Source organism: Erigeron canadensis, chromosome 6 (genome assembly GCF_010389155.1).
Source record: "Erigeron canadensis isolate Cc75 chromosome 6, C_canadensis_v1, whole genome shotgun sequence".
Classification (NCBI taxonomy): domain Eukaryota; kingdom Viridiplantae; phylum Streptophyta; class Magnoliopsida; order Asterales; family Asteraceae; genus Erigeron; species Erigeron canadensis.
The window spans coordinates 28510499-28528285 of NC_057766.1; the positions used below are offsets into that span (position 1 = coordinate 28510499).

Consider the following 17787-nt stretch of genomic DNA (forward strand, 5'->3'; position numbering starts at 1 on the left):
GAGTTTTTTTCTTCTTATAAGTTTACGTTGAAAACAGGCCCGTATGACTCTTCCTCACCTGGCGATGGGGGAAGAGCAAAATAAGATGATTGCCACGCCGAGCTCATGCCAACCTAGGAAGGGAGGACGAGATTGCACGCCGAGCTTTTGGACTTGCGTTGGCACCGGCCTAAGCATTTGTAATTTTACAAGTCAGCTTTGCCTTTTTCTGACACACATGTTGAACTGCGTATATAACCATTGATAATATGATTGTCGAGGATGAAAAAGACTCATATCTTTAACTTTTTTTGTGTGAACAACAGTGGTGATTGGACTCAGCGGCATGCCTCTTCATCGTCCAGTAGAGATCGACCACGTCGCCAGCACAGTCAATCTTTCCGAGTTTCTAAGTGACACGTCTACAAACCAACAAAGAAGAAGATCTATTGATTATGATGAACAATATCTGTATTATTCCACCAAACCAATTGCAAGCCTATCAAATTATCACAACTCCACAATAGAGAAGCTCAATGTTATTAAAAACAATCTGATTGAGTATATATGGTGAATATTTTCCCGTAATGAATAAGCCTATTATTTGTATGAGATGTACTTTTAATTTACATTTTTATTAAGCAATCTTTATGAGTGTAAATTGAACTTTCTTGTATCGAATAACTATGTTGTTTGTTATGTACTTATAATACACATTTTTATTACATATTTTATAATATAATATAATGTCAAATATTTATTATTTTATATTCAATATAAATAACCTGTTAGTTTATAAAAGTAATTACTTTTACTATTATTATTGATGGAAAACAATAATCACAATCATATTATTATTAAATAAAAATATTCGTTTAGGTTTGGTTTGAGCGTGAAGATTAATTTTGTGCGGTATAAATAGAAAATAGTTACTTGGTTGGTTTACCCTCATTAATCTTCGTATTTTTTGGACGGATTAATAAGGGTATTCTCCTATTGGTTATTGAAATAGACATTTTTATTTCGAAAGAGCTCTCTGGCGTGAACCCGGTTAACACAATGTATGCTAAATTTCTCGCTGTCGAATCACGATACGAAATTTTAAGCGAAATTCACCTTTAAAAAAAATAGAAAAATAAAATAAAAAAACAATTGTAATAAGAAGTTGGTTTGAGTTAGAATTATGAGGGGTAAAACGAAAATCTGGTTGCCACTCAAAGTTCCCCATTGTTTCACGAATACGATTTGTTCATAGAATAATAACATAAAAGGATAAATTATTTTATTAATAATTAATAAACATATAAGCCTTTTTATTTATATGAATCTCCACCCCTTTTTATTAATCACAAAATATATATATATATATATATATATATATATATATATATATATATAGTTGTTAATTATATCAATAATTACGTTTTGATTGATACACAGAGGGGTGGGGGGGTGTTCCTGTTCAGATTTTAGATCCCTTATTACTTTCTCTTTCAAAAAAAAAAAATAATAATAATCACGAAATACACATATATAGATATAGATAGATATAGATCTTGATTCAGTTATCCATAAGGTTAGACTGTTTACCTCTTCACTATAATCTTTCTGTTTATTATTAAATTATGCATAATTAGTGTTTGGATGTATGTATGTTTACTGTGTGTTATCGTATATCGATTTTGTTTGTTTTCGAGCTGATTAGTTAGTTTGTTAGTTGCTGAATATTGATATAAAAGAAGGTTTTGTTTATTAAATGTAATAAATAACTGCTACATTGCTGCATTTCATGTCTGCTTGTTGTTAATTAGTATTTTAAAACGTAAACAACTTTACACGATTTGTCATAGTGCGTATCGAACTTTAGTCCTGTGCATTGTATGTAATGAAGTTTCAATTCCAGTACATTGTATGTATCCGACCAATCAAAAACTTACAAGTGGCAGCTAATATGGTTGCCGCATATACCCGGATACATACAATGCACAGGATTTGAAAGTTCATTACATACAATGCACGAGATTGAACTAACTATTCTATGATTTACTAGTGTAATCGAAGTTTAATACAACGGTTCAGATATTATCTTCTATCGTGATAATCTTATGTTGTTTCTTGTTTTTTTTTTTTTTTTTTTTCTTTCTTTCGGAAAGTTGAGTGAGTGTTTGGGAGTGCATATTTTAGTGCTCACGGCATCTTGTATTCTTTGTTTGAAGTCAAAAAGTGCTTATAACTCGTAAGTGTTTGGATAATGGATATATAAATAAGCCGATGCTTGTTAGGTTATTGAAGGAAAATGTGCATTTTTATATGCACCAGGATATACACTTGTATGTAAAACACTTGAATCTCCAGCACTTGTTTTTAAGAAATTCTGGACAACCCTTAAATTATAGATTATACATGGTTTTTTTTCGTGATAAAGTATCTGAAGTGGGTGCTTCTGTGAACAATGTTGAACTCTGGTAATCGTATGCAATCTACTATGGATTTTTTTTGTGGGTGGGGGGTAATGTAGCTGTCCATTGAACAAGAGGACCCCGGTTCATTGCATTATTAATTTCCAAGTCTGCAATTGGGATTTCCATACCGGGTTATAACCAATTTTTCCGTCTTTTTCTTTTTCTTTAGGTAAAGTTTTTAACATACAAGGTCACCTGGACTTTCATTAAGGAAAACCTTTTTCTACCCAGAAATCATATTTCAATCCCGTATATATATTTTACAAGTTGGTAGAGTAGATACAAGGATTAACGTCTACAAAATAGATCACGATATTTAGAAACTCAATGTCAGAAGAGGGAGGTGACGTTGATGGGAGATCAGAGAATCATGTTGTTGATGATGTACAAGAAAATGATAAATTAAATGGCACGAGTCCTCAAAATACTGAAGATCTTAACGAGGATAATGTGTTATCCAAGGATAATGTTTCGTCCAGTAATCACCTTACCTCTGATAATAGTCAAGATCAGCTGATGCAAATGGTGGTAGATCTTAACTTTCAAAACGAGTACCTGAAGTCTCATTTCCATGACTTGAAAAACGTACACATGGATTCAAGTGCAAAAGCATTAGAGCAAAATGGGACATGTGAAGATTCAAAAGAGTTGCATGAAAAGCTAGAAGCTTTGAATAGAGAGCTTGTTATAGAAAGACAAACACGAGGTGCTGCAGAGGCTGCGCTTGAGCATCTTCGTGCAGAATACACAGAAGCAGATTCCAAGTCTCAAGCACTTGCTGCTAAACTTGCTGAAGGTTGTATAAAGTTCCCTCTTATCCTTTCACTTTTATCTTTTGTCAATCACATTTATAGTACCTTACAATCTGCATTGCTACTTTTATTTTACTTTCCTTTGTAATATAAATGCATATGATGGTGTATGACACAGCTGAGAAGAATCTGGACCAACAATTGAAAGAGCGTGATGAGAAAAACTCAGAGCTTGATTCCAAGTTGAACAGGCTTCACAAGCGAGCAAAGCAACGGATTCAAGAAGTTCAGAAGGTAATTTTCTTTGTGGGCCGTTTAATACCATGCTACTTTCATTATTCTACATTGCTGGTGAGAAATACTGTATGTATATTCTCTCATACTGGTACCCTAGGGAAAAATCAGCTTTAGTAACTCTGGCCTGTTGCTTATTTTATCAACACATAAAACTTGTTGTCACAATGAATCACTATATGGTTGGTTAAAGTTATGTATCCTCTAGTCATGTAAGATGGAAATTATTTACAGTACAGGTGATCTTCTTTTTTGTATGCAGTGAAAGCATGTATTATGTAAACTTTTAGCTTGTGTGCTAATACTAATTGGTTTGTGAAAATAATCATTTCCAGGAGAAAGATGACCTTGAGGCTAAGTATCGTGAAGTCAATGAAAAGTCAGAGCAGGCTTCATTGCAACTGTCAGGATTGCAACAGGAGCTTGACCGCACACGCCAAAATGCTAATGAGGCACTGAAAGCAATTGATACAGAGAGACAACAATTGCGAAGTGCAAACAATAGGTACTTGTATATAACTTGTGATTTCATTTTTCCGGCATCAAACAGTTATTGTCTTCTTTATCCTTACATCAATCGTTATCTGTATATATACTGGAATAATATCCCAAGCAGTTGTAGAAAATTGCCAAACAGTATGTAATGCAATGCTTTGCTTGGCAAAGAAAAAAAAAGAAGAGAATTACCAAACAGTATAATTGTTTTCTCTTGATTTAAGGGCATAGTTGTTATATTCAACCATCTTTGAAGTCGAGTCTTTTCCATGCATTTTTTTTTTGTTTTTAGCTGAGTAATTACAGTCTCATTCTCATTTAGACTTCGGGACAATATTGAAGAGTTACGTCGTTCTCTGGAGCCCAAAGAGAATGCTATTGAGACATTGCAGCAATCACTTCTTGAAAAAGAACAGGTATTGAAATGTTTGAACTAGTCTTAGCTTTAATACAATCAATACTTGTGACTGAGCGAATTTACCATAGAATTTTTAGTGTTTTTCCCGAATACATTATCTTTTCATCATATAACCGATAAGTTGATCATCCAAGTAAGATTATTGACTTTGTAATATGAGAAAATTAAGAAATTTATGATAAGAATAATTGATATCAACTTGCAAACGTACAGTTGCTAGACAACATGCGAGGGCTACTGCAAGCTGCAGAAGAAAAAAGGCAAGCCTCATTGGCTGAACTTTCTACAAAACATCAACAGGTAAAATGCACTATGAGTTTCGAGTATGGATCCAGTATAGTATGAAAAAAACCTTATTCTTAAGTTAAATGTCTGCTTTACTTTTCAGCAAATAGCAAACCTGGAATCTCAACTTACTGACTCGGCAGCAGATAGAAGTAAAGCAACAGAAATGATATCTTCTCTGCAGGTAAACAAGTCATATATGGATACTTACATAATTATTATGCTTTTAACTAAAAGTAGCAACAATTGTGGATTGGGAAAAGCCTGAGTTGAAGGGGTGGTTTTATGTAGCAGTCGAAATGGCATGACCCAGAAAACTTTGTCTAATTTTTTTCATATTTTATGCATAGTCAATGTGTTACATATGATTACAAAATACATTTTCAGGAATACACTGATAATTGATAAATGACTTGGGAGGTTTTATGCATTAAATATGCACTTGGGTGACTTCGAGTGTTTAGAGATTAGAAACAAAACCACAAATCAATCCATAGATTAGATTATACGTCGAATTTTTCACCTCTTATTTCTAACTACCGTATAGCCAACCGGTCTTTCTACTAAACAGATGTTTGACGTTGCATCATTTTCTTATGTTAGAGACTTGTTGCAGAAAAAGAGTCAAAACTGGCAGAGATGGATGCAGCCTCAACTGGTGAAGCTGCAAGGCTTAAAGCTGCCATGGAGACTATTAAAGGAGAAATTTCCCACCTGAAACAGGAGCATGTAATCCTCTTTTCTGTAGGCAGTGGCATCTAATTTTGGCAAGCAAAGTTTTATGTTATTAGTAGCAAATTCAGCTGACAATTTTCATTTTTTTCATAATCTAAGGAAAGTGAAAAGGAAAAATGGGAAGCTGCTTCCCAGGCACTCAGCAGAAAGCTAGAGATTGCCGAGGGTAACTGTATACGGGCTGAAGTTGAAGCTGCCAAAATGAAAAGTAAATATGCCTCTTTTTCTTTTTTACTTCCCAGTTCCAGCATTTTTTAATTTCTTAGTTGACCTGATGATGGCAACCTACAGGTCAGATGGATCTAGAACTTTCTTTGCAAAGTCAACGGTCAAACACAAAAGATGCTGAATTAGTGGCTGCCAGAGAAGAGGTACCTCTATTGTTTACGTTGTATATGTATTGCACTTAATTCACTGATCTCATTCTGAAATCATTTTGCCAAATATTTAGATCAAACGACTGGAAAGTGAATTTGCTTCCTACAAGTCCCGTGCTCATGCACTACTTCAGAGAAAGGATGCTGAGCTGGCCTCTGCTAAAGATAATGAACAACTTAAAGTTCTGGAAGAGTCACTGAAGGTGTATATTTGGCTTTATTTTTATTTATTTTTGTTTTGTTTTTGTGATGGTGAGATTCGCTAATTTACTCACATATAGAATGTTGTACTTTTAGGAGGCTGAGAATGAAATAATAACAACAGCTGGTGAAAGGGACAAAGCGCTACAGGATCTTGAGAATGCGTTAAGTCGTCATGACAAAGAACTCAGTGCTAGGTAACTCACTAATTTCTTTTTCAAGATATTTAAAATTTGTTTTTATGTTTATCAGATATTGTCAATGGTTTCTAGCATTGATCTGACTACTTTAATATTATCTTTAAGTTTTTATGAATAATAATTAGTAGAGGTGGCATATGGGCAGGTTTCTGGTAACAAGTCAAATGTTTCTCTCGTCAAATTGGTTGAAATTCTGGTACATTTTCGTAACAGGTTGGGTTGACCAAGAACACCAGTTGATCAAAAAAAAATTCTTCTAATTTTAAAGTCGTAAACAATTTCTGTGTCAAATAGTCTTAAATGTGTAAAATTTAATAAAAATTTAATTTTTGGAGCATTGCCTGGTGCTTTTCATGTCCTCATCATCTAGCTTGATATTCAATCTTGATCACGACTTCTTAGTCTGATGATTTTTTAAAGTTTTTGACAACTTTTCTTGAATGATATCTTATGGTTGATTCTGTTCATCTTTCATTTCTACTTCAGAGATGAAGCTCTTACCGTCATTGAGCAGCAGGTTAAAAACATGGAAATGAAGCTCTCTTCTGCACTTTCCAGACATCAATCGGAGAAAGAGTCTTGGGAAAAAAACCTTCAAAATGTGGAAGAAACTTGGCAATGTAACTATAACCATTTTAAGCCTACGTACCTAGAATCCCCTTCAACTTAAGTTAATGATTACACTGACTATTTCACAGTGAGATTCCAAGGAATAAAGTCTGAACTTGAACAACAAAAATCTTCACCCAGTGAAACTCTACTAAAAGAAGTACAAGATCTCCAAACACGATATAAAAAGTTGAAGGTGCTATTTGTCACAGTTTCTATACCGAGTCTACTATCAAGTTATACTATTGCTAAATTCTTTTAATATAAAAATTATAGGAAGAACATGATTCATTTCGTGATCTTGCTGATAAGTTAATTGAAGAGAAGGACGCGGAGATTGCAAGGCTTGCAGACAACAATAAAAATCTTCTTCATTCATTGTCATTAAAGCCATTGGTATCTCTCCTGCCCTTTCATTCTGTTCTTTCTTCTTGCCCTAACTTCATCTTCATCATCAATTCCAGGCAAATAACAATGAAAATGGCCATGATATGGGTACATCAAATTCAAACACCTCAGTTGCAGAACAGCAGATATTGGTATGTACAATTTTGCTTTGTATGGTAGGTTTTAGACTTTAGAGACATTCTGTTTTTTATTTTCTTTTCTGTTTTTTTTTTCTTTTGTTTAAATTTTCTTTGAAAATGTTTTTTTTCTCATCTCTGGGTGTCAATCAAATCTATTGAGTTGTTATGGTTACGTATATTGCATATGTGACTACCGACAAGGCGATAAGCATACAAAATCATTTGGAATGCAGATTTTGGCAAGGCAACAAGCTCAAAGGGAGGAAGAGCTAGCTCAGTCACAACGACATATTCTTGCACTTCAAGTTAGTTTTATTGGCCTTATACTTGAGTTTCCTCCTTAAATTTAAAAATGGATAAATGGGTAGGAACCCTCTGGTACCATCTTTCTTAAGTTTTTATTGTAGTTTTATATGTACTTTTTTCCAGGAAGAACTTGAAGAGCTTGAACGTGAAAATCGTCTTCACAGCCAGCAGGTATAAATTTTTCATTATGAAAATCTTTGCTAATGGAGACGATATCTTGAGGTGAAGATGTATTTTTAATTACGTGACATTGAGACATTTCCCATTAGAGGTGGCAAGTTGGCCGGGTTAAAATAGGTTCAGGTTGAAACGTACTAGATCTTTTAATATAAAGGATAGATAGTTTTATCATGTCTGCATAAAAAATAGACTTTGGTTGAGTTTAACCCATTTGACTATTCCCTTTTTGTACAAAAGCTTTAATTTGACCTGTTTGAGGCATAAGACAACCCAAATTTACCAATTCTTAAGTTAATGGATTAAATTTACTACCTATAGCTCAGATGATCATACAGAATATGGTATGGACTACATTCTAATCCACTATTATTTTTCTTATAACAACCCACAGCAAGCTATGCTGAAAGACGAGCTCCGAAGTATGGAAAGATCAAAAAAGAGGGAAGGAGTAGATATGACGTATCTTAAAAATGTCATAGTAAAGCTTCTTGAGACAGGTATCTTACTAGGTGCTCAATTGTGGAACCTCGGTGAAAGCTAAATTTATGTTACAATTACAGGTTTCTATAAATTTACCTGTGCACTGTTAATAATGTATCATGCTGAACCTTTTTGTGAATAGGTGAAGTGGGGGCTCTACTCCCTGTTATCGCTATGCTCCTTCAGTTTAGCCCTGATGAGGTGAGCAAAATATTTACTCAAAGTTCACTTGGAAAATTGTTAACTTGCCAAATTTAATTTGTTAATTTAACATTGTTCAAGCTGGTTTTTATTGTCATGCTGAGGAAATAAGGAGATTTGATTGTGGGTCCTATTTGCTTTATGAAATCATCCACACCTTATAGAATGGACAATGTGAATGGAAAATGTGCATGTCAAAAGGGATGTGTAATACTCTAGTCAAAACTTGCTCGGTTTGTAACTGGTTGGGCCGAGATGGCCCATCAATACTTTTGGTTCATTTTACAAAAAGCTCAACTATTCAATTAACACGGAGTACTTAATTATCTTTTTTTAAAGTTCAACCCATTCAATGTATTTCAGTTCTATTATATTTCTTAATTTTTTACTTCTTAGATCTGTTGACGATACAGAAAATAAATCAAATTAGCCCATTTGCAAAAAAGGGTCAAAGTCGCCAATGTTCAGCAAGTTTTATTCTATTTTCATCTCTCATTTTGCGGGCCCACATCATATCTCAAGATATGTTTCCTTTTTTTCATAAACAATATGAATCTTGAGATGTCATCGCTACCCACATCATATCTTCGTTTCTCATTAGCACATGCATTTGGCGTATCCAGTAGCGATCCAGATGCCTATTTGGCTATAGATCTCAGGCCATTGTTGGCAAAGGGCGTACAAAGTTTCCTTGAACCACTTTGAGTCCTTCGCAAATTTAATACCTTACACAGAGTAAAGAAACACTCAACCTCTCCAGAGCAGCTACGCTCCAGATCTAATTAGTTTCATTTCATACTAATGCAGTTACAAAAGTGTCAAAACGCTTATCGGACTTTCACAGAAGCTCCACCAAGCCCAGGAGGTGAATCACCAGGACCTGGACTCTCGCTTCTTTCACGCTTCTCCTTCTCATAGGGAGTCTGTGAGGGTGGAATTACATAGCTGGAAAATATGACATCACCTATGATTCTTGTATTCTTTTTTTGTAACAGTGGACCTATAAATTAGAATGAACAAAGAGGTAGTTATATACGAACACATCAAAAGATGAACAGGAAGTGTGATAGCAACCTTAAATTTTTGTACCATGTATCCATTAACCGCACTTGTGTATAAAAGTGTGAAGCATTTACCCTTTCTTTTCTTTCTTTGTTTTGCTGAATTGATCATATGATGCTCTACTCGTTTATTATCATTTTGGTAAGTTGTCTTCTGAATTTTGACCTCTAGGGGATTCTCAGTTTTCTTGGACCAATTTTTTCTTCAATTATTCATTCATGCATTATTGGAGATGCTCTTAGTTGAGACTTGAGATAATTAATATTGAACACAAATTAATAGAAATAGAATATCCTAATCGGAACGGTATAAGAAATTATCTCTAGTCATCAGTGGATATCTGTTTAACAGATGACGATCAGCATTGCCACAAAATCACTCTCAGATATGCAAAATTGTGTTGCATGAAGTTGCTCCATTTTTTGGCTGTTGAGTACCACTGCTGCTGGGCTATACAATGCTCCGTATTTTTGTTGATGAAGAGTGTGTTATGTAATATCTGATTTTATGACAGTTCTCATCTCTAAAGATTCATAACATCAAGAACTGTAAACCATGAAGCCCCTCTTGACCTGCGAAGCTTAAGCTCCAACTAAATTCAACAGGTCAACAAATCATTGATTTACTCTCAAGATCATATCAAGGAACGTCCAATCTCAGTTCAAGCTCAATTCAAGAGCTCGTATAGATCTAAAATTACCAGAAAATAAGCTCAAAGTACAATCTATTATTTAAAATAGAAATTTCTGTTCAAGCTGGGCCTAGAAATTTTTAGCATGGGCATAGGGCTCTTAATACTTGATATGAAATCAAAGTGACATTTTACAAAACCAAACACAACTCGTATGAATTCAAACTCCCTACCTATAAATCTTAACTGAATGAAAGCTTGAACCACTTGGTCAAAAGTAGACATATTTTGGAGCCTCATTTGATTTTCTGGGTACATATTATCAAAAATAAGAAGCCAAGCAAGAAGTACAATCCTGATCTTCAACTACATCTGAAGTTTGATTGCAAAATCATTTGTAGCAATAATTAAACCATACATATTCACATTAATCTCATCTTTAATTAGCCATATGTTATCTGACTTCCTGTGTGTTACCAAGTCTGACCTTTTACATTAGGAGGATTCGGCAATGTATTCAGTAACATAGTAAAACAATTTCCTTTATTTCAAAAAAACGCTACAACTTTGAGAGTAAATGGTTATCTAAAGTACTCTCTCATGGATCTTCCTTTGCAACCCAAGGCCACATGCATAAAGAAGAATGATTATATAGAGTACTCGCCGTTGGATCTTCCTTCGTGACATATGGCCACATGTTCAAAAAAGTCTTTGCTTGCATCTGCCATAAAAACATCACAAAGTATTAGCGATGTGATTAAAGTAAATTGTCAAATAAATATTTTATCAAGACCTTGACAAAGTACGATTGCCAAATATATCGATCTTGAATATTAAAATGTCACATTGACATACCATGTTTCATTGTTAGAGATGGAACTTGCTCTTCTACATAACCAATCACCTTGGCTGGTATTCCTGCAACCATGCTTTATGGAAGAAAAAAAAAAAGAAAATAGTATTAGACTACATCGGTTTAGTAGTCAACATAAGATGAATTCCAATCACAAAGCTGTCTCACCTATGTTGAGGAACATCTTTAAGAACAAGAGAACCTGAAGCTATCATTGCACCTTCACCAATTTTGATATGTCCAAGTACAGTCACACTGGCTCCAATTAGTGCACCTTGACCGACTTTTGGATGTCGATCCCCTGTTTCTTTCCCGCTACCTCCCAAGGTTACACCCTGTTGAAAACAATAGATAAAACCTTTATATTACTGGAAGTGGCAAGAAGGGAAAGTTGGTAAATTGGTATAAGCCAGTTGGTGATGAAACGAGTCAAAAGTTATATCGGTCAAACGGGCTGAAATGGGTTGGATTTACCTGAAACCACCCTTATTTATTTATTTTATTAATATTAAATGCATTAATTATGAGTACAAAACAAAACTAATCTTCATCTATGAGTAAGAAAGGATTTAACTGGTTGTATGCATTAGAAAAAGATTACAGGAGACTTTTAACCTGTTCAACACGATTGATCCCTTCCATTTTAGCTAAATGTTTTAAGTAGATAAACTTGACTCTTTTAATATAATCACGGCCTGAGGGAACTTATATACTCAAAATTGATACCCTAGATGTTTACTATACACTATGCCATGAAAGAGTTGTAGACTTGTGGTTGCATCCTAGATAGTTGGAAACTTGGTACTCAATATATCTCTACTCATTTACAAAGCATTTGAACCTTCTCTTAAATTATGAATTCTTAAGAACAGTATTATGATTTTTGGGGGGTTTAGGAAGGGAATATATGATTTTCCCTAATTTTTTAAATTCGATTTAAATTGAATGTTTATTTTTTGATAAATCATTTACTGGCAAGCCAGGCGCATCACACGGAATACGATTCTAGTTTTTATTATACCTATGAATATAAATTAAACCTTCAGTTCTATACACAAGCTCTAAAAGTTAACATCAAGTTTAGCATAGCTGCAACCTGCAGGGAGTGTATGCATATACCTGAACTAATTAGATATAATAAACTGACTTACCTGCATTAGTGAAACTCTATCTCCAATAACAGCAGTTTCGCCAATAACCAATCCCGTCCCATGATCCAATAATATCCCCTCTCCAATTTTGGCAGCTGTGTAGCCACAACAGATACATCAGTTAGTAAGATTTAGCTTCATACAGACAAAAAGAAGCATTTACAATCCTTCCAGTCAAACAGGTATTTCTACACATTCATATTTGCCCACTCATCCTTGTTTTTAGTCAGGCAGCTTTCCAAAGTCTAAACTTTCTCTACACTATACTATGAAAAAAAAGAAGAAAGAACTAGAAAAAAGTAATTGCAATGGAAATGCAGTTTAAACAATACCTGGATGTATGTCGACTCCAAATACCTAGAACAAAGTAAATGTTTGTGAGCAACTTAAATGAATAAACACAAACATACCATAAATAAGTGAAATCAAAAAGCAAAATGCTTTACCTCACTAACTCGACTTTGTAGTGCAAGAGCCAACACCTTGCGTCCTTGATTCCACAATGCATGCGCTACTCGATGTGTTTGTAAAGAATGGTAACCCTACAAAAGTACCTTGGGCTCAATGAATGCCGGTTACCTTAACACTACAAAAAGTGAACGAATTCTAATATAAAGACAAAGAAAAAACAAAAATGGTTTTGTAACTTCATAAAAGTAAATTGAATGATACACGGTTGCTAATGAAATACATAAAGATGTCGTCTACTGATTGAAATACCTTTAGGTATAAAAGAGCAGAGCAATAAGACATACATGAAGGATCTCTTTCTTTAAATGCCTGTGAAAGTCAGTTGAGAAGTAAAATCAGCTCTGTGATACTTTAACCAGCAACAAAATGATACAAAAGACGCTAAAATTCTAAATACGTGTCAACAAACATCACCTGTAGATCCAAGCGAATAGCCCGCTTGATGCCTCGATTTTGAACCAATACATCACAGAATATATCCATTAATTGAGTTTCCAATAAAGTATTATTTTGTAGCCGGTTGGCAATAATAAATCCCAAGGCTCGCTCTAAACAATCATGTGATAGTATACTGGCATATAAGAAGCTGCTTAAGATTGGCTCGTTCTCTGCCTGAAATTTTACATCAAAGAACCAACCTTATATATACAAGTAATTCTTATATTAACATATATCATATTGAAAACTGATCTCAAAACTGCATCCAACTAAAAAATACATAGCAAATGAGTCTCCTTTACAAAGTCATTTCATATAAATTCACATCATTTGGATGGAATGATATTAAACAATATCCACCCACCATACTTGATGGCAATTAACTATAACTCATAAACACTACTTTAACCTTACAAGTACTTATTTATAACGAAGGCATCTTTAAGAGAGAAGACGAAAGTCTTTCTAGAAGCAATATCTCTCTACCTTCGGGTAAAGGTATGATTGTTTACATCTCACCTCTCCTATACCCTGCCCTACGGGATTGGGTATTATTGTTGTTATTGTTTGTGAAAAAAGAAGATTTCTTCCCTCCGTTATAAAATTGAACATTATGAGTGGGTAAAGAATCAATCTTGTTAACTGGAGTTTAATCATTAGTATTAATATTCTGATAATTATGTCATTGAACACTTTAATGCATACTGCAAAGTGGGACTTTTTATGGGCCAAGGTAGCACCATAGTAGTATCAAACTATTACACTAATTCAAGAAGTTGACTTTCACCAAACTCCCTTTTAAGCAAATCTTTGAACACCAATTAGTACATGTATCAAATCCACTAATTTCAACAATAAAAAAAGTACACTTTTTTTGTATCCCTTTTGGAATAAAACCACCATCATATCATTCTTAATCACATTACATAAATCAATAAAACAGTTAATCAAAAAGAGACCCTTATCAAGCTACCAGCTTTTAGCTAAGATATACACGGCCTAACCAGTATTTTTGTGGCCGTGTCCTAACGTTTATCCGGACCACCTTATTACCCTGTGAGGTTCAAACCCAGCTAAACTTACCTCAATAAAAAAGTGTACCTTTTTTTACCTAGTGAGATATACGCAGCCTAACCGGTACATACATGGCGGTTTCCTCTACATAGTGAGATTCGAACCTAGGTGAACTACTTATTTCAATTAAAAAAAAAAATAAAAATCAAAACTTTTTAAGAAATAGTAAAAAAATTATATATTGGAAATTACCTCAGACTTAGCTTCTAACCTAACAGCATCCCAAATGGAATCACCAACAACAGAACCCGAATTACCAACCGGGTCGGATCTTGGAGACAACCCACCTCTTGCATAAACAGGAAAGATTCTTTCAACCTTATGTCTCATAACCATAATAGAATTAGAATTATAATTTGATGTTGATGCAAATGGGTTAGGATTTGAATCCGAATACGATTCGGGTCGGACCCTTTCTTTATCATCATTATTAACATCAAGTTCTTCAAGAATTGTATGTATTGTATGCATTTCGGGCTTAGAACCCAAACAAGTTGCCATTAATATGCAAAAAGTTTAAAACTTTAGGGTTTGAATTGAAAAAAAGATTGGTGGGTGTTTCTTGTTTTTGGTTGATGAGAGTTGTGTGGGTGTTTGTGTAGTGAAACATGAATCATATCACCATTGAAATGAAGACATGTTATCATTATGTGTGTATATATATATATATATATACACAAAAGCTACCTCTTTTATATCATTATCGTGTATGGCTTTTAGCGGTTTATTTGAAGGGACACCCTTGCTTTAAATATGCTATGAAAATTTTTTGCTTCAGACATCATGTAGCTACTAAAGTTATGTGATTTTTTTATTTTTTTTTATTTTTTTATTTTTTGTTTTGTTTTAGAATGATTAATTAACCCAAATTATATGGCTAAAAATAAATGTCTAAAAATCAACTTAAAATTTTAAGAATTTGACATGTGGGTTTCACAAATTCTCTTTCCTAATCTTGCCTCATTATTTTTTTCACGTGTCATCATACTATAATTAGGTTGATTTTTAGGCATATAAATTAGGTTAATTTATCATAATTTTTTTTGTTTAACAAAATTTGGATCATTTACAGGTAATAGATTCGTCTGATTATAAAGAAATTTTATCATAAGTGAAAAAAATATTTATGTTTTATGTGAAATCTAAATTAATAATTCTTCTATTATTAAAGTCAGAAAATATTTTATCTCAACCACTCAAATGGAAGTTTATTGAAATGTAGTATTTATGTTAAGTTTTTATCTTTTTGATGATTGGGATTATGTTTTTTTAATCAAGCATACTTTCTAATTTTCTATAATTACTAGCTTAGTAGCCCGTGTATTACGCGGGTAGATAAAGAAAAATGTATATAAAGTTTAAAAGAAAACATATAACCTATTTACATATAACAAACTAAAATATTTAAAAGTGAAGACATTTAATGGTAGAATAGAGAAAATCAAAATTTAATTAGATATGATGTCATAAATTAATTAGATAAAATATAAATAATTAATAAGAAAATGTGCTGAACTAACGACTCTATTAGAAAGTAGAAATAACAACTTTTACACGAATTTTCAAGTGGATGAGATTGATCGAGTGGTCTCAATTGGAGATGGGATTGCACGTGTTTATGGGTTGAACGAGATTCAAGTTGGGGAAATGGTTGAGTTTGCAAGCGGTGTGAAAGGAATAGCCTTGAATCTTGAGAATGAGAATGTAGGGATTGTTGTCTTTGGTAGTGATGCCAAGTAATATTTTTTTAAAAATATATGTGTCATCACATTCTTGCTTTATTTATATAAAAGATGTCGTACAATAAGTATTATTAAGTACCCAACCTACATGTACAAAGCCCATAGCCCACTTTACTTCACGTCCCTAAAAAGACTCATCTACCCGAAGACTCACTAATGGTAAAACTTGGTCGCTCTTGAAATCACGATACCAAAATAACAAATGATGTTGATGACAATACTTGACCTAAATCATGTGTGCAACTGACCAACTCCTCAACTTCGTCAACCAAATGCCTTTGGCTATTAATGTCGATGTTAGCGTTATCAAGATTGAATCTTGTCATAAACACACCACGAGAGAGGTATTATTTAGCCATTTTATTCTTACCAGTAGATAAAGAAAATGTTTTTTAAAAAGATCACTAACCAAGACTAAATAAATATATTTTAGTTTCTTCTAAACAAGTTACGGTTAATAGTAGGATAAGTTTTATCTATACTCCCTTATAAAGAGTATTGAATTTCTTAAATTCAGCATATTTTTTCTTCCCAAAATACCCCTGTTTAAACATAAAACCCTTATATACCCTCATTTCCCCCATTCTCTCTAATCATTACACACTCTCTTCGACTTTCTATTACCGTCCGCCGCTGCCCTCCTTCTTCACCGCCGCAACGCGCGGGCACTATGCTCGTATTATTAACCCATATAAAATGCTTAACAAATAGATCAAATTTGAGTTAAGTGACTTGCTAAAATCATGACAAAACGAAAAACAAAAGCTTCATTTTTAACTACCATTAGATTATAACTCATATCCATATTAGCCTACTAATTTATCTAGATGGATTTGTTAACCTACGTTGTTTATGAATATTTGTCCATCCGAGTCATCCCGGACTTCAAAAAAGCAGAGGTGACTAGGTGAGGTTCGGAGAGTGGGACATATCTATATGGATTAAACGTATAGAAGTTAGGTTTATCATTTATGTTCGTTTGGATTTAAACAACTATATAAACGAATAAAACGAGTCGTATTCAGATGGTGTGATGCTAACTCGCAAACCCAAACTTGTCACAATTTCCAACTCTACTAATTTTCATTTTCTCACAAGCATCTATGCTTACGCTTCGTGATAAATTTGAACACGCACAGATATGATATAACATGACATGAACAATCATGCCTTTCATTTCTTATCGTTATCATGATAGATTTTGGGTGCTTCATGGGTCCATTTTTTATATATAGATTAATTGTCGATTTGTTACATGTTCAACCTTTGACTTATTTTGTATATTTTCTGTAGGTCATAAAATGTGGGCCAAATTGATAGGTTTGGTTTTTAAGGGTTTAAAAAGGAATACAAAAGATATAAGGATAATAGGCATTAACATATGCGTACAAGATATGGCTATAAGTTTGGTTTTGAGGGTCTCAAAACAAAATTTAGATTATGACCATTACCAATAACATATAGCTAACTCGAATTTATAAGTTTAAAACTTTACAATTGTGGTTTCTAAATTTTATGATACAAAGGTACTAGTTCTCATTTAGATCACATGAGAATGAGTCCAGAAACATTGTTTTGAATCGATTTATATAGTCCGTGGTTTTTGTCAAAAATACTATAATTTTAAAGTTAGTACTTACTACTTAGTCTAAGTTAGTTGATGTATAATGATTTCATTAAGGTAAGGTTTTGGGTTTGTTAACTTTGCTGAATGAATTAACTTATTTAAATTTCGGATTATCTATGATATTTTTTTTATTTAGTAAAGCATGAATAAATGACTAATACTTACAAATTTTGTACTAAACCGAGTTCGAATCCTGACATCCTGCCAATAGTTCAAAAGGTTTTCAAAGGATATAAC

At 33.5% G+C, this 17787-nt stretch overlaps 2 protein-coding genes across 2 annotated transcripts; one reads left to right on the forward strand and one right to left on the reverse strand.

Annotated features, from left to right (window-relative positions):
* The first annotated feature begins 1378 nt into the window (after positions 1-1378).
* On the forward strand, positions 1379-9642 carry LOC122603225 (protein GRIP). The gene is made up of 21 exons (XM_043775875.1): positions 1379-1555; positions 2611-3237; positions 3372-3487; positions 3823-3992; positions 4305-4398; positions 4614-4700; positions 4789-4869; positions 5289-5414; positions 5520-5628; positions 5712-5791; positions 5872-6000; positions 6095-6195; positions 6685-6818; positions 6897-7003; positions 7084-7203; positions 7272-7346; positions 7568-7639; positions 7764-7811; positions 8212-8317; positions 8443-8501; positions 9309-9642. Exons 2-21 carry the CDS (start codon positions 2769-2771, stop codon positions 9417-9419), a joined length of 2394 nt encoding a protein of 797 aa, XP_043631810.1. The 5' UTR covers positions 1379-1555; positions 2611-2768; the 3' UTR covers positions 9420-9642.
* A 908-nt stretch (positions 9643-10550) lies between these two features.
* On the reverse strand, positions 10551-14894 carry LOC122603651 (serine acetyltransferase 2-like). Its single transcript, XM_043776419.1, has 9 exons — positions 14374-14894; positions 13084-13281; positions 12919-12978; positions 12645-12740; positions 12531-12555; positions 12199-12293; positions 11216-11382; positions 11050-11123; positions 10551-10915 (listed from the first exon to the last, which is right to left on the reverse strand). The coding sequence occupies exons 1-9, from the start codon at positions 14680-14682 to the stop codon at positions 10842-10844; spliced, it is 1098 nt and encodes a 365-aa protein (XP_043632354.1). The 5' UTR covers positions 14683-14894; the 3' UTR covers positions 10551-10841.
* Positions 14895-17787: the final 2893 nt, after the last annotated feature.

Excerpts from the sequence above, each read along its gene's own strand:
- LOC122603225 (XM_043775875.1), top strand. The coding sequence starts at position 2,769 with ATGTCAGAAGAGGGAGGTGACGTTGATGGGAGATCAGAGAATCATGTT. Across the intron at positions 3,488-3,822 it reads GGATTCAAGAAGTTCAGAAG|GAGAAAGATGACCTTGAGGC; the intron begins GTAATTTTCTTT and ends AATCATTTCCAG. Across the intron at positions 7,004-7,083 it reads CACGATATAAAAAGTTGAAG|GAAGAACATGATTCATTTCG; the intron begins GTGCTATTTGTC and ends TAAAAATTATAG.
- LOC122603651 (XM_043776419.1), bottom strand. The coding sequence starts at position 14,682 with ATGGCAACTTGTTTGGGTTCTAAGCCCGAAATGCATACAATACATACA. Across the intron at positions 11,383-12,198 it reads ATAGAGTTTCACTAATGCAG|GGTGTAACCTTGGGAGGTAG; the intron begins GTAAGTCAGTTT and ends TGTTTTCAACAG. Across the intron at positions 11,124-11,215 it reads AAAGATGTTCCTCAACATAG|CATGGTTGCAGGAATACCAG; the intron begins GTGAGACAGCTT and ends TCTTCCATAAAG.